The sequence below is a fragment of the Felis catus genome, chromosome F1 (genome assembly GCF_018350175.1).
Source record: "Felis catus isolate Fca126 chromosome F1, F.catus_Fca126_mat1.0, whole genome shotgun sequence".
NCBI classification, from domain to species: Eukaryota; Metazoa; Chordata; class Mammalia; order Carnivora; family Felidae; genus Felis; species Felis catus.
The window spans coordinates 7,455,438-7,479,177 of NC_058384.1; the positions used below are offsets into that span (position 1 = coordinate 7,455,438).

The 23,740-nt window shown below is 40.6% G+C and overlaps 1 protein-coding gene and 1 long non-coding RNA gene across 8 annotated transcripts in view; one reads left to right on the top strand and one right to left on the bottom strand.

The window, feature by feature from the left end:
• Positions 1-23,740, top strand: part of PLD5 (phospholipase D family member 5) — a 423,318-nt gene that overhangs the window by 293,905 nt on the left and 105,673 nt on the right. For 5 of the 6 annotated variants that reach the window (XM_023247983.2, XM_023247982.2, XM_023247984.2 and 2 more), the window contains one exon: positions 15,455-15,582. In XM_023247983.2, coding sequence (XP_023103751.1) covers positions 15,455-15,582 — 128 coding nt within the window. Of the gene's footprint in view, positions 1-4,525; positions 4,665-15,454; positions 15,583-23,740 lie in introns of those variants that run through there. The other variant, XM_019821518.3, reaches the window with a different exon arrangement.
• Positions 2,639-22,926, bottom strand: LOC123382911. Of its 2 annotated transcripts, none has more exons than XR_006592059.1 (3): positions 22,819-22,926; positions 21,538-21,611; positions 2,639-3,348 (listed from the first exon to the last, which is right to left on the bottom strand). It is a non-coding gene; the product is annotated as an uncharacterized LOC123382911 (long non-coding RNA). The 2 variants fall into 2 exon arrangements; XR_006592060.1 differs by lacking the exon at positions 2,639-3,348 and adding an exon at positions 15,582-15,898.

A 23,740-nucleotide genomic window follows, 5' to 3' on the forward strand; every position in this document is an offset into this window, starting at 1 on the left:
CAGGGGAAGGAAATAAAGAACGTGGAAAACAGTAAGACACTCTTAAATCTAGAGAACAAATTTAAGATTCATGGAGGAGAAGTCAGCAGGGAATGGATTAAATGGGTGATGGGTATTAAGGAGGGCACTTGTCATGATGAGCACTGGGTGTTCTCTGTAAGTGATGAATCACTAAATTCTACTCCCGAATATTACACTGTATGTTATCTAAGTAGAATTTAAATAAGAACTTGATTTAAAAAAAACAAAACAAAACTTTCTCTTCTTTCCCCCTTCTAACATCTGTGGTAATTTGAGATATAAAGAAACTACTGTGTGATGGAGAATGGAAGACAGCATTGTAATTTTTTTTCTCTAGAAGAGGAAAAATAAATGTTGAAACCATTGGTTCTCTAAGGAAGAAACAACTGAAGTGCGGGGAGTTTTGTTTAAGTCATGTTAGTAAGTGTGTATAAATGCCTCAGTTTAACTTCATTTTGAATTCGACTTGGAATGGAACCAGAGTTCCATATAACTCTAAAAGTTTCCTATGGGGCACCTGGATGGCTCAGGAGGTTAAGTGACTTCAGCTCAGATCATGATCTCATGGTTCATGGGTTCGAGCCCCACATAGGGCTCAGTGCTGACAGCTCAGAGCCTGGAGCCTGCTTCAGATTCTGTGTCTCCCCCTCTCTCTGCCCCTCCCCCGCTCACACTCTGTTTCCCCCCCCCAAAAAAAATAAACATTAAAAAAAATTTTTAAGGGGCGCCTGGGTGGCTCAGTCAGTTAAGCGGCCGACTTCAGCTCAGGTCATGATCTCGCGGTCCGTGAGTTCGAGCCCCGCGTGGGGCTCTGTGCTGAGAGCTCAGAGCCTGGAGCCTGTTTCGGATTCTGTGTCTCCCTCTCTCTCACCCTCCCCCATTCATGCTCTCTCTCTGTCTCAAAAATAAATAAACGTTAAAAAAATTTTTTTAAGTTTCCTATAACCCTATCTCCTACTTACAAAAATGTGTTTCTAGCATATTTCTTTCATATTGCTAGGTTCTTTACTACCCTACTATGTTTGCTCAGAATTTGCACTGGAAATCCCAGTGGATTCCCTTCCATCAGTAACTGGGGGAGGGGGCTTTAATGTGACAGGTGCTTGCAAACACATTCACTCATTTATTTCTTCAGTCATTTTCCCATGTTTATTGAACCCCTAAACCGTGCCCAGCACTGTGCTACTTTTTAGAATGAAACAAATAAAATTAAGCAACTCCTACTCTCCATTTTCATTTTCTTTTCCCCTTCTAGTTTTTCTTTAGGAAGAAACCTGAGTAGGGACCTCATTAGAAGTCAGGCTTCTTTCTGATAGACTCATGTCAAGCACTGCCATTTGCAAGAGTAATGCCTCTACAGTGTCAGAATAATTCAGGCCGTTGTGTTGTTCTAAGCAGGAGGACAGGGAGAGAGCCCTGAATTTGAAGTAAAAACCTTGAGTCTGAGCTTGTGTCCCAGCTGAGCGCACTCAGGCAAGTCATTCACTTTCCTGGGACTCAGTCTCTTTGGCCTCTTCTACCTGTGTCATGACCCTCATGGTGTTGTGCTAGAGAGTGACCTAATTCTCTGTAACTCTATCATTCTTTGCGCTAATGTGTAAAGTACTCTACAAACACAAGGAAGCATTGTTGCTAATCATGTGACTTATTATTACCTTTTTTTTTTTCATTTAGTGACTGAGCTGAGGACATATCTTTTCTTGAACTAGCTTGAATGAGCCCTTAAAAAATATTAAGATCTTGAGGACTTTTTCCTTTCAATTATATATATATACAAGTATGGAAAGAAAACATAATGGCGATATATATTTTATGTTCTTGATTCATATTTTCCCCTCAAGATACATACCATCCCAAATTATCTATGTCTATATCTGTATCTGCATCTGTATCTGTATCTGTATCTATCTATCTAGATATCCCTTCAATTTATAAATAATACTTTTAAAATTGATCATTTCCTGGAGAATTTGTACTTTGGCAAAACATAATGATAACCTGACAACAATAAGAAAATATTTATATTAACTTGAATGTTCATGTTAGCAGGCTTTAGAAGAGAAAGAGATCTCAATCCAGTTTCATGGGGATGGAAGGAGTCTGGGCTGCGGAGTGGCAGGAAGAGGCAGGGCACTTCCCCAAAGGGAGAACATTGTAGTAAAAACATATATAAAACATTGATGGTATTCATGTGGGGCTATAGAGAGAATGCTACTTATCATTGTTTTGGTAATTTAGAAAGGTATTTTTATATTTGTGAGTATAAAAATAACATGTTCACTTTTTAAAAATCAGAAAATCAGAGAAGTATAAACATAAAATTAATAATGTCCCAGTTTTCACTCCAGAAATCAGTCTCTTTAACAATAGAGTGAAAAGTCTTCTGTATATTCTCTCTCACACACATACACACATGTGCACACACACACACACACACACACACACACACACTCCTTGGAATACTTTCTGTCTCTCTGTATTTGTAAATACAGAGAATACAAATACAAATACTGAAATTCTTCAGTAAGATTTTATAATTTTTATTGTATTTATACCTTTTGATAATGTAAATGGATTTTTAAAATTCCAGTTTCTAACTGGTTATTGATATTGCAGGAAAAGTTACTTATTTTTATTTATCTTTTATCAAGAAACCTCATCATTTTTTTAATTCAAAAAGGTTTTTGCTATACTCTGTTGGGTTTTTCAGACATCACATTCAAACCATCAGCAAAAAGAATTTTATCTCTTCTGTTTTATTACAGGGTTTTTTTTCATTTTTAATGTATTTTTTTGAATCGTTACATAATAGTGAATGATTACTGTTTCTAATTATAATGGAAATAGCTTTATAATTTCACCAGTAAAATAAAACTAGTTTGGCATTCGGCAAATAGTTCATATTATATTGATGTACTTTTTTCCCCATCTAGATATCCTTTTAATTTATTATTGATCAAGGTAATACAGGGAAATATAAAATAAAAAACAACAACAAAGCATGTAATAAAGAAAGCCTCACCCTGAGCTATGTCAACCTACTTCCAATTCTTTCTTTCCAGAAGCTATCTTTACTTATCTTTGCTACTTTTATCTGTATCGTCTAGTATTACTTTTTTTTTATGTAACCTATTCATATTTCTATTTCTTGATGTTTTGTTTCAAATATGACCTGTTTAATTACTGTTGTGGAATATGGAATACATTACCTGTCTCCTGTCACTCCTTCCCCTCTCTGCCGGTCCATCCCCAGCACAAGCAGGTGCTTCCTGTCTCCTGAGCCTCCCAGTAGAAGTCTGTCATCTTTTGTCATCATGGCTGTTGGTGCTGTTAAATCAATATTTACTGTTTATACTGAAATATTATTAACAACTGAGCTGTATACAGTGATCACATTTCCTCTTGTGCAGCCATTTTTTTTTCATTTTAGTTCATGGTTCTGTGTACCTCATATTAAATCATCTTAAAATGCTTTAACATATCACCTTACCACAGTCTGACACATCAGGACTCTGTGCATTTTATTTACTATTTCTTGGAGATACCCTTTGTGGATCCTTCCCTCGTCTTCTACATTTCCTTTCCTTTTTTTTTTTTTTGGCCTCATGATGGCGGAGGCCATTCTCCAGTCTTTGTTAGGTATACAGATTTATCTCCCTTCAAACTATTTCCTAGCCTTCATTGTTACTATTAAAATATCTGGTATAAATCATATTTACTAATCTTTGTATGTTATCATTTCTATAAATTCGCTTTCTCTGAAAGCTTTTAGGATCTTATTTATTTCCAATGTTCTGAAAAATTTTGATGTGTGTTTGAGACTTTTTTATGGTTTTCCCAGAGACTGATAGACTTTCATCATTTAGAAATGTATGCCCTTTAAAAATAAATAAAATACAATAAGAAATTTTGTTTCGTAATCTATTTTGTAATTTCTTCCTGTCTGATTTTGGTTCTCTCTGAAACTCTCATAATTGGATTTTGAATATCTTAAGTAAATCCTCTAACTTCATACTTTTTTTGCTCACATTTATCATGCTTTTTTTCTACTTTCAGAGACATCCCTTTTTCTCCCTTTGAGATTTTGAGATATCAGTTCCCATGATATATCCTTCATGCATCAACTTTTCGATGATCATTTCAATTTCTTTAGATTCATTCTGTGTTGTCAATTACAGCATTTGAACTTCTAGATCACTATTTCAGTTTCCAGCTTTGCCAATCCTATATTACATTGCCTTCATGAAATTCGTATTTTGGATCTTTTGAAGAACATTTTTTTTTTGTTCTTAGATTATTCTTTTGAAATGTCTTCTCAAATGTCCTTAAGAATTCCTGTTTCTTCCATTTGATTGCCTTCAGTGGTAGCCATATGCTTTTTCTTCTTGACATGTCTCCTTTAAACTATCAATTTGTGTTAGATGAAGTGCTTATGTTCCACGTAAGCAGGCTGGTACCCAGAAGCCTAACAGATTGGGCTCTGGAGTCTTCTGTCACTACGGAAACAGTAAGGTAAGGTAAACAGAATGGTTTGGGCTTTGCCCAGATGAAGCAAACCTTCTCCAAAGCTCCCAGGTTCCCATCCTTCCTGGCATCACAACAGCACCGGACTCTGACAGGCCTCCTCCTTCCAGGAAACACTGGTACCGAAACAGAAGCCTCAGTAGTGGCCCCCATTCCCTGATCTCCATGTTGGTGTCCGTGTAAATAGTCATGTGACCTCAGCATGGAGGGGCAAGAGAGAGGAAGCCTTAAGCATTTGCTCTGGACATCAGCCTCTAGACCTTTTCATGGTTTAGGATAACTGATGACCATTGTAGATCATGCCTTTGCTTTTCTGTTTTCAGTGTGGAATTTTTCTATTTTTTAATGCATCATTGAGAAACTATAATTTAAGCAAGCTTTATTTTTAAGCATTTAAAAAAAAAATTTAAGCCTAATGATTCCTTAAGTCAACCATTCCTATAAATAGCTTGCCTGTTGGACTGTAAGGTAATTTTTTAGAACTGAATTCCTTAGAAGCAGAATAGTCTAACTGTATGAAGAATATAAGGAGGGAAGACACAACATATAGAAACTCCCCTGTGAGCTCCAGACCTGTGGCCTAAAAAGCAAAGCATCAAAGGCAACCTATGAAAAATTCCACAATGTGGTTTTGACAGTATTTGAATAGAGATGTTAAAACTAAGCCTGAAACATGCATTGAAGACTCACTTTTTCTACAACTGGTTATCTTAAAATTTTTTCTGAATATCACTCACTGGATGATTTGAAAGCAGAGATGTCATGACAGCTGATTTTTGTCCTGTGGTGTTCCCTTTAGCCTTTAAGCCGAATGGATTTCAAAATGTTGCTGAGTTACCTGTGCTGGTTTTATTAAAGTCCCCCAAAATGGGCTAGCTCTGACCTTTTCATTGCTCACACAAATTAATATATTCAGAAGAAGTGCTTGATCAATAAGACAAATTTCTGCTGCAAAATTTGCTTTCAGGATGCATCTGAAAACCTTTCCAGAAATCCATAATTATTGATAACTAATACATTTCCTTTTGATACACACTTGAGGCTCATTAATAATGTGTCTCACAGCTGGTGATAAACACATTTTTTATAATGCTATTAAGGATATATATATACGTATGATGAAATATTTAAGGACAAGACAGTGGTAAATACTAACAACTTCAGGATAGTTGTTGATTTGGAGGAAAGTGGCAGGGATGTCAGATCAAGCGTAAATACACAAACGTTAATGCCAGATTTCTCACCCTTGGGACTCTTGACGTTTGCAGGTTTGCCCTGTGTATTACAGGATGTTCAGCATCCCTGAACTCTACTCACTGGATGCTAATAGCCCTTCTCTTGCCAGTTGTGACAACCCAAAATGCCTCCAGATATTGCTACGTTTCTGAGCATAGGGGGACAGAATCACCTTTGATTGGAAAGTTCTGTCTTTTTTTCTTTTTAAGTTTATTTTTTTTATTTTGAGAAAGTATGCGGAAGGGGCAGAGAGAGGGAGAATCCTAAGCAGGCTTCTCACTGTCAGCTCGGAGCCCAATGTGGGGCTCGAACTCCTGAACAGTGAGATTATGACCTGAGCTGAAATCAAGAGTCAGACGCTTAACCCACTGAGCCGCCCAGGTGCCCTGGAAATACTGACTTTAATCAGAATGGCAAGGTTCTAGTTTTTAGTAAAGTGGAAAGTTCACAGGTGTCCATTTGTAGATGGTGCTTCACAGTTTACCCACAAGCTACATATATTCTCTTGAATGTATAAATGTTGTAAGATTTACTAAAGCTGCTGATAATCTTGCAACAGCTGATCTTCTGGAAATAAACTTGGAGATGGATTCTGTGTGATCTTCATCCCGATGATTCATGGAGAATGTGGAACTTTATTTTTCACTTCTTAACCACGGTGCACTAGCATATTTTCTATTGTGTCATTATGATGAATATTTTGACAGGATGTTTATTTTAAATCTTCAAAATTTGAAACACTTAATCATGCAATTTGGGCAACTGGAACTTGCTCAAAATTGCATGGCTGTTAGGCCAGAACTGAATATTTTAGTCAAATATTAAAAATACACATTTCAAGGGTGCTGGACTTCTGGAATTATGTGTGCACAAAATAAAGTACAATCTTACAAGAATAATTAAGTACTGCATAACTTATAAGTACATAACTTGCAAGAGTAAGTTAGTAGAGAAACAGAACCCCTCTAAAACCAGTGTAAATAACACAGAATTTATTCTAAGGATCTAGAAGAGCTCAAGGTAAGAAGCGATGCTGGTTTTGGTGGTGGGACTACCACGTTCTTTCCTCCCCCACAGTCTCACTTTCACTTCCTTCTCTTGGGGGGATGTTGTCTTTCCCATTCTTATCCATATATATCTGTTGCTTGCCTTCTCCTCTTCCTCATTTATGTGAACTTGGACAGAGCAACTTCCATCTGGGCGTGACTCTCCAGCACAGCTTCTTTTAATTAACTTACTTTGTGACTCAATATTGAGAAAATCATACCGGCTCGGCATAGGTCAGGTGTTTACACCTGGTCTAATTATCTGTGGCCAGATAGAGACTAGATAGGCTCACATGGTGCCTTGACTGTCTTATTCGGCATCACACGGGTGCATCGGGCACTCTAAGAGGGCACTGGGGCATCTAGGTGGCTTAGTCGGTTGGGTGTCTGACTTCGGCTCAGGCCATGATCTCACGATTCGTCAGTTCAAGCCCCACATTGGACTCACTGCTGTCAATGCAGAGCCCACTTTGGATCTTCTGTCTCCCCCCATCTTTGTTCCTCCCCCACTCATGAGCTCTCTCAAAAATAAAAAATAAAAATAAAAAAATACAAAGAGGGTACTGGCTGGGAAGAAATGATGCACATCTCAACTACATCTAACATCAACTAACAAAAATATCCTGTGAAGATTTTGTTTCCCTTCCATGAGAGAGACCAAAAGAGAGAAAGCCACTAGATACATAGGAGATACATCTAGATTATACAAATTTTTTAAGCATAGGTAACTCTCCTTATCTACACTAGAATTAAAAATTAAATTCTTCAGCCATATGCCTTCTAAAGTTGCTCATTTTCCCCTTGAGTTCTCTTTCTTATGTGTAAGGATATGTGAACATCCCAAGGCTAAACCTCTCCATAAGCTCTAACATTGTTTTGAGAGCACTAGCTTTATATCACTCTAGAGACAACAACACATTCCTGGAGCTTTCTTTAGTAATTTTAGATTGGGATGGGTATTCTGAGATGACGAATTAACTACTCTTCAACAAATGTCTAATATTATTTGTGAACCTGTTTCTGATCAAAATAGGAGTATAAAGATTTTTGAGTTGATGATAAAGAAGCAGAACTACAAACGTAGTCCTGTCCTCAAAATCACCTCATAGGCACTGTTGGAATGGTGGCCCCCATGGGACTGCATCACAAGAAGGTAGGGGTGGCCCTGAGGTCCACTCATATGCTGTCATCCACACATGCTTCACAGATGAGGAACAATGAGCTTCTCTGAAATCTGACAATGAAGCAAACATCAGGGTCTCTGGAAATGAACAAGGCTGTAGGTGAAATAGTTGTAAATTCCACGGAACGAGGTATGGAACGGATCTATGATAAGGAAACTGAATGCCGTCAAGTCTTCTCCAAGGAAGGCTTTGGAGAATCCACACATTTTTAAGCGTATGGATATGCAGTCAACTTGATTCTCCAAGGTAGTAACCTTCCAATTCATTTTAAGAGTACACTTTTTCCTTTAAATAATTTTTTATTCACTGTTTTCATTTTCTCTATTAATAAGTTTCTGTGGCATATTATCTTCACTGAAATTATCCACAAAATAAAGTGCAGGATTATCTGGTTAATACCATAAGAATAACAATTTTGGTAAAACTGTAAAGAAACAAAAACCCCCTGAAACCAGGAGCATCCTCTTAAATTTCGACAGAGCATCTCTGTTAAAACTCAAGGCAGTTGTAATTAGCAGTTTGGGATTTCCTGAGTTTTTAATGTTTTTACTTTCCAAAAAGGATGTAACACACCACTTTATCTTGATCAGTGTGGCCAATTAGGCCCTGAGCAGTGAGCACCATGGTAGCATGTTGTAGCTTTTTAAAGACTTAATTAGACTTCTTAGACACCATGAAGGTATTTTATAAGCAACTATAAAAACAAGTTCATATTCTTGATTTATCACTTTGGGCGTCTAGAAACACTGTTTGGAATTGCCAATAACTCCTATTAACCATTACTTGAACAAACAGATGATCCAGCTGAGATAGGATCAGACTCCAGAGATTCAGACACCCCACCCCCCACCTCGAAGCCACCAGCCAGCTGTCCCAGTGTGCAAGGTTGCTGTGATGAGCATCTCATTGACATCCTGGGGCCTCTGCACAGTGGGTCACGGGCTGAAAGAATAGTTTTCCCTTTAAAAATGAAATCTAGGAAAGCAAAAATTGGTTAATCAAACTTAACTCATTACATTTTCAAGGCTGTTGAAAGAACTATTTACTTGAATCAAGCCAGCTTTTAAAGATATTTTTTAAAGTCTAATGTTTTTATTTAATTTTTTTAATTTTTACTTTTTTAATATAATTTATTGTCAAATTGGCTAACATACAGTGTGTAAAGTGTGCTCTTGCTTTTGGGGATAGATTCCCATGGTAATTGCTTACATACAACACCCAGTGCTCATCCCAACAAGTGTCCTCCTCAATACCCATCACCCATTTCTCCCTCTCCCCCATTCCCCCATAAACCCTCAGTTTGTTCTCTGCATTTAAGAGTCTCTTGTGGTTTGCTTCCCTCCCTCTCTGTTTGTAACTATTTTTTTTCCCTTCCCTTCCCCCATGGTCTCCTGTTAAGTTTCTCAAGATCCACATATGAGTGAAAACATATATAACTGTCCTTCTCTGACTGACTTATTTTTATTCAGCATAATACCTTCCAGTTCCACCCACATTGCTGTTGGTTTCATTCTTTCTCATTGCCAAGTAGTATTCCATTTTACATATAAACCACATCTTCTTTATCCATTCATCAGTTGGTGGACATTTAGGCTCTTTCCATAATATTACTATTGTTGAAAGCACTGCTATAAACATTGGGGTATATGTGCCCCTATGAATCACTACTCCTGTATCCCTTGGGTAAATTCCTACTAGTGCTATTGCTGGATCATAGGGTAGCTCTATTTTTAATTTTTGAGGTACCTCCAACCTGTTTTCCAGAGTGGCTGCACCAGTTTGCATTCCCACCAACAGTGCAAGAGGGTTCCCATTTCTCCACATCCTCGCCAACATCTGTAGTTTCCTGATTTGTTCATTTCAGCCACTTTGACCAGTGTAAGGTGGTATTTCAGTGTGGCTTTGATTTGTATTTCCCTGATGATGAGCATTGTTTCAATGTGCCTGTTGGCCATCTGGATGTCTTCTTTGGAAAAGTGTCTATTCATGTCTTCTGCCCATTTCTTCACTGGATTATTTTGTTTTGGGTGTTGAGTTTGGCAAGTTCTTTGGATACAGACCCTTTATCCAATATGTTATTTGCAAGTATCTTCTCCCATTCTGTTGGTTGCCTTTTAGTTTTGTTGTTTCCTTTGCAGTGCAGAAGCTTTGTATCTTGATGAGGTCCCAGTAGTTCATTTTTGCTTTTAATTCCCTTGACTTTGGAGATGTGTTGAGTAAGAAATTGCTGTGGCTGAGGTGAGAGAGGTTTTTTCTGCTTTCTTCTCTAGGGTTTTTATGGTTTCCTGTCTCACATTCAGGTCTTCATCCATTTTGAGTTTATCTTGGTGAATGGTGTAAGAAAGTGGTCTAGTTTCATTCTTCTGCATGTTGCTGTCCAGTCCTCCCAGCACCATTTGTTAAAGAGGCTGTCTTTTTTCCATTGGATATTCTTTCCTGCTTTGTCAAAGATGAGTTGGCCATACGTTTGTTGGTCTAGTTCTGGGGTTTCTATTCTATTCCATTGGTCTATGTGTCTGTTTTTGTGCCAATACCATGCTGTCTTGATGATTATAGCTTTGTAGTAGAGGCTAAAGTCTGGGATTGTGATGCCCCCCGCTTTGTTTTTCTTCTTCAATATTACTTTGACTATTTGGGGCCTTTTGTGGTTCCATACAAATTTTAGAATCGTTTGTTCTTTAAAGTATAATATTTTTAAATATTAAGTATTACAAATTTTGTGTTTTATAAAATATAAAAATATGAACATTTTTAAACTTTAAACATTAAAATTTAAATACACAAAAATGTATGGACCATCTTTGCCGATTCAAATTCTAGCATAACACTAGAAAATGAACTTGAATTTAGCTTCTGTACATAATACTGCACTAAGTGATGCGTTAACGACTTTTGTGATTAAATATGTTTTATAGTCAGAAAACATTGGATTTTGAATTTATTTTAACGTTTATTTGTTATTGAGAGACAGAACGTGAGCGGGGAGGGACAGAGAGAGAGGGAGACACAGAATCCAAAGCAGCTCCAGGCTCTGAGCTGTCAGCACAGAGTCCGACGTGGGGCTCGAACTCACAAACCGCAAGATCATGACCTGAGTCAAAGTCAGTCACTTAACTGACTGAGCCACTCAGGCGCCCCCAGAAAACATTGGATTTTAACCATACCTTTCTAATACATATAAAAAGACAGTAGGATGAGGCTAATCTCTGTAACCAGTCAACAAAGATATTTTCTAAGTGCATGTAAAATAAATTATTTTAAGCTAAACATTGAATAATATGCCTGTAATAAACAGGGACATGTTGGATATGACTATTTATCTGTCAGGTATAAAATAAGATAAAAGCTTAGGTCTTCTTCAGAGATAGATGGAGGATGGATAGATAGAAAAACATAATTCTTTTTATAACGTTTTAATGTTTTGTTTTGTTTTTGAGAGAGAGAGCGATCAGGGGAGGGGCAGAGAGAGAGGGAGACACAGAATCTGAAGCAGGCTCCAGGCTCTGAGCTGTCAGTACAGAGCCTGACGCAGGGCTCAAACTCATGAACCGCAAGATCATGACTTGAGCCAAAGTCTTAACCAACTGATCCACCCAGGTGCCCCAAACAGACATATCATTATTAGTGGGAAAGTGACATTCCACAAACTATATGCAGGCAAATATTTTTTCAGCTGATTTAGGACACCGCGTGCAGTTGTTTGTTGTATCCTGAAATGGGAAAACTATAACATCCCCTGCGGGGTTGCTGTAGCCCAGCTGTGTTGGTGCTGGGTGCATGTAGTGTTGAGTAGATGGATGTTACTATTACTACTTGTTGCTTGATGTCTGTACGTGGTACCAGGGCTTTTGCACATGTGGCCATGGCCCCCAGCACAACTGTGAAGCCATTCATGCCCTTGGCCTTCACTTGGAGTTCCCTGATACAGCGATGGGGACTCTCCTCCTGATCTTTCGGATACTTGGTGCCCCCTTGCTATGTGAAGAATCCCAATTGTTTTAAATATCACACTTTGTTTGTGGGCCTGGACTTGACTCAGCCACTTCAGGTCGTGTGTTGCTACTGTCACGTAACATAGTATCTGGTATATATCAGGTTTCTGATATTTATCTGTGTATATCAGATATATATGTGGTATATATCTGGTATACCTGGTATATATCAGTAAAGGTTTGCTGACGGAAAGTTTCTGTTCCTTTAAAGAATAATTATAGGCCTCAATAACTAACTGTGGAGGCTCTGGCTGGAGCATCACAAAAGCCCCATGGTCCTGAAATCACAGTCCTTGGGCTAAAGTACCAAGTAAATTAATGAAGTCCTTTGAGGGCAGTGGCCGTGCACTGTGGCATCGAGAGGTCAAAAGGGATGGTCCCAGTGGCCCCCTCCCATACACCCAGTGTTCCCTCAAATGGACCAGTGGCCTGGGGCTCCAACAGACCTGAATGAGAACAGATAGGGATCTAATAAAAAGTAAACAATGCAGTGCAAAGTAGCAATTGGCTGCGGGTCAAATTTCAGGCACGGTGTTCCAGGCCAGGAGGTGAGAGCCAGCCGGGGTCACAGAGGGTTAGAGTTGTTTCTGGTCAGAATAAGAAGGCAGGCGAAGGCCTGCCTGGAGACACCTGTTGAAGATAAAACCTGAGGCAAACACCAAGACCACCTTCATTCTCTTCCTTCCAGAGATGAGACGATGCTTCCCTCAGTGCTGCTCAGTCTAGTGCTGTTGCAGGGCATGGCCAGGGAAAGTGGCCTGGATCTCTGTTGTCGATTGACTTGTGTCCCCCCAAAAAAGACATGTTGACGACCTAATGCTCGGCCCCTTAGAATGTGACTTTATTTGGAAAGAGGCGTTTTGGGGATATAATTAGTTAAGATGAGATCACACTTGTGTGAAGTGGGCCCTTAATTCAACAGGACTCGTGTCCTTATGAGCACAGGAGAAACTGAGACACGAACAGGGGGAGACTCCGTGTGACAACAGAGGTGGGCCCGCGGTGGAACATCAGATTGCCCAGAAGGTGGGAAGAGACAAGGAGGGACTCTCCCCTGCAGGCTCCCCTGCCAGCACCTTGATTCTGGACTTGCCATCTCCAGAACTGAGACACAGTAGACTTCTGTTGTTTTAACCCATTCACTGTGTTACGGCAGCCGTAGGAAAGGGACACTTCCCCAAAGACACATGCTGCTCTTCATCCACCTGGGAGCACTGGCAGCTGTGTCTTTGGGGGACACCGGGGCACCACACCATCTGTGCAGATGTGGGTCTCTCCAGAATTACTGTGGCAACCACCCACGTTGGACATTGAGTGAGCCCACTCTACCCAACTGTTCATCCTCTGGGGCCTGTAACCATTCCTTAGATGAGACTATTCCAGGGTGGCTGGAGGCCAAGGAAATCTGCCTGCACACTAGCTTCCCCCCCACCCCCGGTCCTGCTCCAGCCCCATAGCCCCTCTCGACATCCTGCCTCAGAGCCCAGGTTCTCACTTTACCTTTTCCCAAGAGTTACAGGTGAAGCTCATATATAAACCACTCCTCCTTTCTGATATCCTGGAATATATCCGTATGCCTACAGTGTTACATCTTCCTCTGCTCATGAAGACAGTGACCAGTAGGCCACCAAGAATTCATCCTCTTCATTAATATTGAATGTCTGAAAACAAAATAGCTACTTCATGGAACATACGCATATGGGTCTGTTCTTTTAAAGAAGTGGAAATTTAGCAGAATTTATTTAAGTTTAATTGCATTCAGGCTTCCAGTTAGGGAATGAAGAAGTCACAGGAATAAAAGGCACAGTGTAGGGAATACAGTCAGTGGTGTTTTAATAGTGTTGCATGGTGACAGCTGGTAGCTACACTTGTGGGCCTCACAGTGTAATGTAGAGACTTGTCGAATCACTGTGTTGTATACCTGAAACTCATGTTTCAACTCTACTGAAATAAAAATCAATAAATAGACTCAATGGCATTCAGTGGATTATATGTTTGTTTTGAGAAGTTGTAAATGCATAGTCCTGAGGCAGCAATATGGAACAGCATGACAATTATGACACCTCGTGCTTAGGACAGTTACTGAAGGGATGCCTAGGTGGCTCAGCCGGTTGAGCGTCCAACTCTTTGTTTCATCTCAGGTCATCATCTCATGGGTTGTGAGTTCGAGACCCACATGGGGCTCCAAGCTGACAGTGTGGAACCTGCTTGGAATTCCCTCTCTCCCTCTCTCTCTGCCCCTCCCCCACTTGTTCTCTCTGTCTCTCTCTCTCTCTCTCTCTCTCTCTCTCATAAATAAATAAATAAACTTGAAAAAAATTAAAGAGTTACTGAAACTTAAGGGCACCCGGGTGGTTCATTGGTTGAGCGTCCAACTTTGGCTCAGGTCATGATCTCACATTTTGTGAGTTCAAGCCCCACATCAGGCTCTCTGCTGTCAGTGCAGAGCCTGGATGCTGCTTCAGATACTCTGTCTCTCCCTCCCTCTCTGCCTCTCCCCCGCTCTCTCTGCGTGTCTCTCTCAAAAATAAATAAAACGTTTTTAAAAAACTAGATTTAGATCTTAAAATGTGTTTTTGGGTTTTAACAGTAGTTTGAGTGACCTAGTTTACCATTCACGGTTGCATTTTTGTAAGGCTTACATAATCGTTGCTTAAATTAACCATCAGATTAAGAAAGGCCAGTAGAAGGGGCGCCTGGGTGGCTCAGTCGGTTAAGCGTCCGACTTCGGCTCAGGTCATGATCTCACGATCCGTGAGTTCGAGCCCCGCGTCGGGCTCTGTGCTGACAGCTCAGAGCCTGGAGCCTGCTTCAGATTCTGTGTCTCCCTCTCTCTCTGCCCCTCCCCTGTTCATGCTCTGTCTCTCTCTGTCTCAAAAATAAATAAACATTAAAAAAAAAAATTAAAAAAAAGAAAGGCCAGTAGGAGGCCAAATCCAGATTAAGTCATGAAGAGGGATAATGAAGAAGCAAAAGCAATTGAAGGGTCAAGGGTGAAAATAACGAATAGAAAGGATAAGAGAGACAATGTCTTGCGAAGGAGAGCTGTAATACAAAACAGGACGACCCTTTTATTGATTGCAAATCTGTATGAAAATTTCTCTAAAAGATAAAAAGTTTGGTGCACGTATCTCACCATCCGGGTGGTAAGTGATGGAGCCGGGATTTGAATCACATCTGACTGGAGAAGCCACAGTTCTTGTCTCTTGTGGATACTAGAGCTTCCTCTGACCAGGTGCAGGTGTAATTCTTACGATTTTCCTTTTGGATTCTTTTGAGAACAAAGTAACTCCTGGAGGGTCTTCTGTGCACCACGCTAATGTAAATATTTGGCCTCCCCGAATGCCATTTGTGATCAGTGCAAACCATGAGTATCGTTGCTGGTAGATGTCTGATTGCACCTTCAAGGCCTGGACTCTGAGGCTGACCAGGATGTCCTTGATCTCCCCAGGAGCCGAGGTGACCTACATGAACATGACCGCCTACAACAAGGGCCGGCTGCAGTCTTCCTTCTGGATCGTGGACAAGCAGCATGTTTACATCGGCAGTGCCGGCTTAGACTGGCAGTCACTGGGACAGGTAATCCTTGCACATCACATGAACTCTGAGTTCCCTCGGCATCAGAGGTGCCAGCTTCATAAAGTGCTTGGTCACCCATAGTGTGGCTGTGGGAAACAAAACCTACAGCATTTTTTATTTTTAACTGTGTAGTTGTAACAGGCTCGCCTCTGTTTAATGTAAAATGAGACACCTTCCTTGACAGCATCATCCACCCCAAATCCTACCATTGTGTCTGTGCTTTTGTAATTCGGATGCTACCTCCAGATTCTGGAGAGCAGGATGGCACGTGATTTATGGTATCCGGGCCTAAATGTTCAGCGTGGGGTCACAGAATCTGTGAGACAGAGGAAAACATAACTTCAGCGGAGGGTAGTATGTTTGAGAACAGTAATCCTTTGTGTTACTCCTTTAATAAATATATTAACATGAGGATGTCATCTTCCTCTTTGTGAATAATTCGCTTCAAATATCTTGAAGGTTCACTTGATAAATCTGTAATGTTCAGGTATTTATTTGCGCCAGCGCGATCCACAGAGGATTGCAAATCACCTTCTTCCCACCAGTCAACTGATGGCGGGAAGTTCTCCGTCCTGGGGTGCATAGGAAGACTGGCCGGTCAACCATGCATGCTACGCGGCCCATACGTGCTTTTAGCTGAGCTCTTTTAATATTCAGATCACTGGATTACCAAGTGAATTGTACTGCATTTCTTATGGGAAAGAAAGTAGGGATGTACAGATAGACACAAGGCCGTAACTTGTAAAGAAAGACATCACCACATAGGATAAACCTGAGAGAAGGTAACTTGATATTTGGTGGATTCAGGGATTTAATCATCCCCTCCCCCCCTCCCCCCCCCTCCCCCCCACCGATTTCCACTGTTGTCCTCTTGTCCTTAAAATGCCACACCTTCCTTTCTTTTGGTTCAGGCAGGTAACAGTGGCAGCTGTAAAAGAAATATACAGCAGGCAAACTAAATACTAAAAGTCCACTTACTTCCCTCTCCAGGGAATAGACAGTATAGAGCCAAAGTACAATCTATCTAAGGTTGTTTTGTTTAGTTTTATATTTAAAGGATAGTCAGTAATCCAGTCTTGAGGGTCAAACCACTGTTGTTTCTTTTTTTTTAAATTTTTTAATTTTTTATTTCTTTTTTGAGAGAGAGAGACACACAGAGTGTGAGCAGGGGAGGGGCAGAGAGAGAGGGAGACACAGAATCCAAAGCAGGCTCTAGGCTCTGAGCTCTCAGCACAGAGACTGACGCAGAGCTCGAACTCACAAACCGTGAGATTATAATCTAAGCCAATGTTGGACACTTAACCAACTGAACCACCCAGGCACCCCAAACCACTGTTGTTTCTAATAATACAGTCTCCCCCCAGCAAGAAGGGAACACTGGAAGAAAATTTTCTGATCAGTTTTAGGATGCAGACACCATCCAAGATTGACAAAACATGGTTTATTTTATATTTGCTCAGGAAATTTGAAGGCGCTATCTACTGATATAAAAATGATTCTGAGCAAAATAATAGTATCCATGAACAATCATGACAATAATAACTAGCTTATATTGCATGCCAGGCGCTGTTCTAAACCATTTAAATGAATTATTTACTTTAAACCTCACAGTGATCCTATGATGGAAACACTATTATTGTCTCCATTTTAAAGATAAGTAGACCTGAGCCCTGAATTGAATTTCAGTACTAAATCTTTTAAGCCAATTCCTTTCAGTATTAATTCTGTTAATGAAAAATATAAATTTTGACTTAACATATCTGTGTGATAGCCCTTCAAACACAGATATAAAAAATATGGGTTATAGCAACTTTGGCTTACCTCAGAAACCAGAAATAAGTCAAAAGCAATATTAAAGCCTCATGAATTCAGAGGAGTTAGATAAAAATAGTCTAATTTATAGAAATATCTGAATTCATCTTTTATTAATCAGTAAGCATCTTTTGCCCAGAAATTTTCGCTTGGTCTCCTATAATAAATAGGTAAAATCAGTTCTATCACAATACTGATTACATGTAAATTCTGCTTCTAGGTGGTTTTTAACGTGAGAATCATTTTGCCTTTTTTTTTTAAATGCACTTCCCCACCACCAAATTGTATTTCCTTTGTCATTAAGCAATGTTAGTTGAAAAGGTTTAAAGTTCCGTGAATTCCTTTTGACTGGGGTTTGAATTATTAAGGTTTAATGACATTTTTCTCCAAATGTTTGAGCAAGTTATCTTCGTTTCCTTTTACTTCTTTCATTAGGCAAATGGACATGAATAGTCAAGTGTTGGTTTCCCTGCTTGAGGCTTACTCCTTGGTCTCTGATTTTTGCTGTGTGTTGTGTAGGAAAGTAGGCTGACCTTTTAATGTTCATTCCTTGCTGTGTACTCATTTGGAAATGGATCCTCACTGTGAAATGGCAAGTCTTCCCCACAAAACATGGTAAATGCAGATGAAGGATGGGTGGCACGTTGTTTCCTATTAGTCAAATGAAGACTTGAAACCATCTTGGGAATCTCTGCTTGCCTACACGTTGTGAAGTGATAGTTTCCCTTCATGTATGGAGAAGACCAGACTTGCCCATGAGTCAGAGGACAACATGGGACAATACCAGGACCCAGCTCTGTTTCACAACTAGTCAAGCACCTTTGCTAAGGAGCAATCAACTCTTTGCCATTCACTTAAATGTCCTTCTCAGTAGGAACTGGAGAATTGCAACCTCTCTATTATGCTGTTGTGTGAGCTGGGCCTCCAGATCTGTCCCTCTGACCCTGTCCTGTCGCATAGCTGGTTTGTTCTCAGCTCATAAGCCAGGTAATGAAAGGGAGAATAAACAGAGTGGACTCCTGAGATTTCTCTCCTTCAAAGAGACCAGCTCAGATATACCAGCAGAGTTTACTTTTAAAAACCTAAATGGATATCATGGTGCATCTTAAGTATGGAGTAAGTGAAATAACAGGTTAAAAACTAAACTTATTTTTTGATCCTTCATAAATTCACAGAAAGGAGGACTATGAAAAGGTGCTCAGCACTCTGTGAAATAACAAAAATTCAACTGAGTAAATTCAGGGATCAAATTGGCTTTATTCAACCATTCACGAATTAGTAAACAGGAGCTCTGCGGGCTGTAGAAAGGGAAAAGTTTTTAAAGGAAGAAAGGGAGGGGGGGAAGGTAATTATTAGCAAAGAATGAATTATTTCAAGCAAAGTCACCTCGCTAAGGGTAAAAGGAGAGATCTCTCTGGTGGATTATTTCACTAGTGCGGACCAGGTAATTCCATATTGGCTGGTTAAATGTTACATTCCAGAGTGGTTGAAACTGCAGTTAAATTAGATATTAAATCTTGGTTTGGATTTAACAAACCATTTTGTTAAGTTGATAACAAACATTACCACTTATGTTTATGGATTTAACATAAGTGACTCCATTTTGGGCTTCCTTTTTAACAATTCCAAACATCTCCATGAAGAGAGGGCACATGAAGTGTCATATTCACCAGCTGTCCATGGAAACAGTCCTTGGAGAGCACCCTTGAGTAGGCTGGAGAAAAGGCTGGAATGAAATGTATACATTGATGGCAAATGTTTGAGCCATCAGTGTTTTCAGGGCACGTGGACTGCTTTTGCAGAAATCTGCATTGTTATGCTGGTTGTAAATTTAATAACAGGTTAAACTCCACCGAGGCCAGGGAATTGGGAGGAGGTGAATGGAAGAAATCTTTGTTATGTTTTACAAAAGGCTAGTATGTATGTGCTAGGCACTGTGCTAATAGCTTCAGACCTGATTCTTTAGTTCTCATAGCAACTTAAGGGTGGCTATTATGGCCATCTTCCAAATGAAGATAATATTGGAAAATAAAAACAGAACAGATGCTATTCTGTGACTCTTCTCTCCTGTAAAATAGTAAAACACTTTCTAACCTGTGTAGGAATCAGGCGTTTGGAGATGGCTCTCCTATTCTTTAGATTTATGGTCAAGTCGGTAGAGTCCATCTGGGACTGAGGTGGAAATCGATGCAAAGTTGTCATTTTCTGCTAAACCAAACTCTTAAAAACTAAAATAAATCTCATTCCTCCTTTAACCGTCTTTCTCATTTTCCTCTCAGAAGAGACTATACTCTTGGATGAGGTTGGAGACGAGATGTAGCTGGGGACAGGGTTTAAAACTCTTCTTCAAGAACAGTTAGCATCCCATCAGCTTCCCTGCATCTATGTCACCTGCTAAGAGGGTTCTCTTTCAACACCCACCTCCTTTCCCCTGCCTCTCTGCGCTTCCACAAAAGTGCTGTTTCCTACCTTGTCCACCCCTCCCCATAGCACTCGGTATTTGGGATCCCATTATTACACTTAATCATCTACCTTAAGTTAGGTTTCCTTTCAACTGTGCTTGGCTGCGTGGGATTTTTCTTGGTCTGCCTCAGTGTGGCATAAAACACTGCTCAGCAGGACCCGTACGTGAGAGCAGATTTTCCTTTGAACAAAGTTGTGTGTGAGGCTAACAATTACATGAAGAATTAGAATGCATTTTCCAAGCGTCAAATTCAACCTCTTTCATCAGCTTTATATTTCGTGAAGTTTTCTAGTGCAATCAGATTATTGTTACTAATTATTACCTTCAACGTATGGCAAGTAGGAGAAATAATAATACTAAGGATCAAAGCTTCATTGTATTGAGGGCTTTCTCTGTACTAAGCCTTCTTTAAGGATTGAAAAAGTATGAATTTACTTAATTCTCACGATCACCCTTTATTGTAAATAATACCATCCTGGCTTTATTTTAGAAAGGCAGAAAGTGAGGCACAATTAAGTGACTTACCCAAGGTTACCTTCAGGGGGTAGTAAGGCTAGAGTTCATATCCAGGCAGTCTTTCTCCAAACTCCTCACTCTTCTTTCACTGCTAATAATTTTAAACTTTTTTTTAAGTTTATTTATTTATTTTTGAGAGAGAGAGAACACAAGCTGGGGAGGAGCAGGGAGAGGGGGAGACGCAGAACCCAAAGCAGGCTCCAGGCTCTGAGCTGTCAGCACAGAGCCCGACGCGGGGCTTGAATCATGAACCGTGAGATTGTGACTTGAGCCAAAGTCAGACGCTTAACCCACTGTGCCATTAAAGCACCCCTCACTGCTAAGAATTTTAAAAAAGAAACTGCATGGAGCACCTGGGTGGCTCAGTTGGTTGAGCGTCCTACTTCAGCTCAGGTCATGATCTCAGTTGGTGAGTTGAAGCGCCACATCAGGGTCAATGCTGTCAGCGTGGAGCCTGCTTCGGATCCTCTATTTCCCTCTCTCTCTGCTCCTCCCCCGCTCGTGTTCTCTCTGTCTCTCTCAAAAATAAATAAACCTTTTTTTTTCATTTTAAGAAATAAAAAATAAATTATATTTATGAAAACTCATTCTCTTCCATGATCTTGCTGTTTCCTAAGCTATAGATTTCATCACACTAGCTCTTTTAAGAAAAGGTAACAATACTGTTCATCAAGAAACCCTTTACTCATTCACTTCTTTCTGATTGCACACCCACGATGATATGATGGCCACAGGTTGGCACCTGCTGTTGCTTGGTACTGAGTTCTGCAGACTCTCTTAGCCTCTGGGTCGAATTTCAAAGACTAGGGAGTCAATATGTGTGCTTCTGTATTCCTCTCCCCCATGGTTCAGGGTGCTCCCCCGGAATCCACGGCCACCAGGGAATCCTGTGGGAGGAAAGGGATAGCGCCACAGGCTTTTCCACAAAGGGGTCTGGGTTTGTGAGTCTTGGGAGTGCTTAAAAACACCATGGAGGAAACAAAAAATACAACACTAACAAAACGAACAGAAGATTAACGGGTGTGTGGAGTAGAAAGAAAAGGGCACAGCAATCTTTAAACCAAGGGGCTCTGGAAGGTGTGATGCTGAAGTCCAAGAAGCAGGAAGGAAAACATGAAAATCACATTTTTAGAAATAGTTACATTTATAATTTGTGAACATACCCTCTTGAATGAATAGTAGACGGGAGTTCAAAGCAGATTTCCATAGGTTCACTGGTCACGAGAATCTGGCAACTCTGAAAAGGGGAGATTTTTAAATAATGTTTTATTTTTTATTGTTCTTAACGTTTATTTTTATTTATTTTGAGAGAGATAGAAAGTGAGCTGGGGAGGGGCAGAGAGAGAGGGAGACAGAATCCCAAGCAGGCTCCGCACTGTCAGAGCAGAGCCAGACGTGGGGCTCAAACTCATGAACCGTGAGTTCAGGACCTGAGGTGAAGTCAAGAGTTGGTTGCTTAACCAACTGAGCCACCCAGCTTCCCCTAAATAATATTTTAAAATGCATTTTGAGGGGCGCCTGGGTGGCGCAGTCGGTTAAGCGTCCGACTTCAGCCAGGTCACGATCTCGCGGTCCGTGAGTTCGAGCCCCGCGTTGGGCTCTGGGCTGATGGCTCGGAGCCTGGAGCCTGTTTCCGATTCTGTGTCTCCCTCTCTCTCTGCCCCTCCCCCGTTCATGCTCTGTCTCTCTCTGTCCCAAAAATAAATAAAAACATTGAAAAAAAATAAATAAAATAAAATGCATTTTGAGCAAACAGGAATAGGCCTGTTTAAACTCTGTTAACATGTATTCTAACCTTAATCCACCTTTGTTCTGAAAAGACCTAAAAAGGAGTACATTGAAACAGGCCGGTTCTCATGGGGCACACGAGCCCGGTGACCTTGCTGGTGACGAGACCATCAGTGACCCGCACCTGGGTGGTGGCACAGCAGTTCAGCGCACCCACACACATCCCGTGGCTCCGGTGGGAGACGGGACCCACCAGCCCAGGCTCTGCCTGGAATCTAGAATCACTAAGGCTGTTTATCTTGGAACTGGAAATTAGCTCAGAGAATAATCAGTCTAGTGTTTCCCAAGGTGTGTCTTAGGAAATGCCGTTCACTGAGAAGGGGACTCTACTCCCTGAGAGTGAGAAGCTATGGGTTTCATTTAAATAGGTTTCTTTTACTGTGGGACTCCTCAGAGCCATTAATATGCTAATGTGCTCTGAGAATCTCTAAGAGGGTAGGAGAAGATGAACCCTCATTAAACCCTTTTGGCCATGAACTGCTTTCCACAGTTAATTTTGTGGATCACATATTCCTTGAAGCCTCTGTGTTTCCACAAATGCTGCTCTAAACCAGTATAATAAGTTTAAAAAATAAATTGCATGAGATGCAATTTACCGATGAGAACACGGAGGTGAAGGGCTGGAGGGTTGGGGTGGGTAGATGTTAGTCACTTACCCGCGACCCCTTCATCCCTTGTGTCAGGATTTAGGACTTAAGGACTCTCAGGCCTTTTCACTACACGTGCTACCTTATGAAAAATATGTGATTCCAAATCTGGTAATTGTAGGGTTCTGTATCCTTAGCAACAGAACAACTGAACAATGAGAAGACCAGGGATTACAGTGGTAGAAGTAATCAACGTGGTTATTGCACATTTACTCTATTCAGGAAACTGCCCTAATCACGGCAGAGAGTTTGGAAAAAAATGACAGAAACCTGCAAAAACTTTAGAATCCAGTTCGAAAAACAAAATATTTGAGCATTCTTCAAGGGAGCATGACTACCCAGGATATTTGCCAAGTGGGCCAAACAGCCTAATTTGTGGGACCCAGTATGAGATGAAAATGTGGGACCTCTTGCTAAAAAAATTATCAAGAGGGGCGCCTAGGTGGCTCAGTCGGTTGAGTGGCCGACTTCGGCTCAGGTTACGATCTCGCAGTCCGTGAGTTCGAGCCCCACATCGGGCTCTGTGCTGACAGCTCAGAGCCCGGAGCCTGTTTCAGATTCTGTGTCTCCCTCTCTCTCTGCCCCTCCCCCGTTCATGCTCTGTCTCTCTCTGTCTGAAAAATAAATAAATGTTAAAAAAAAAATTAAAAAAAAATTATCAAGAACTTCAAGATGATGACAGTAGAGCTGTTACCCCAAGCTCAGGGTCAAGGTCAGGGTCCTCTGTGTTCCACAGCCCGAGGCCATGAATCCTGGTGCTGAATGAGTAGGATTGTCAATGAGTACTTTGGGGACTTGGGAAGAGGAAAATCCCCGCAGACTAAACAGTAAAGGCCACAGTGAGATGTTGGATGTTGAGCTGACCCTTAAGGGATTTGTGAGCTGAGGAAAGAAAGGGATTCTGGGCAAATACACAGCACTGGGAACGAGT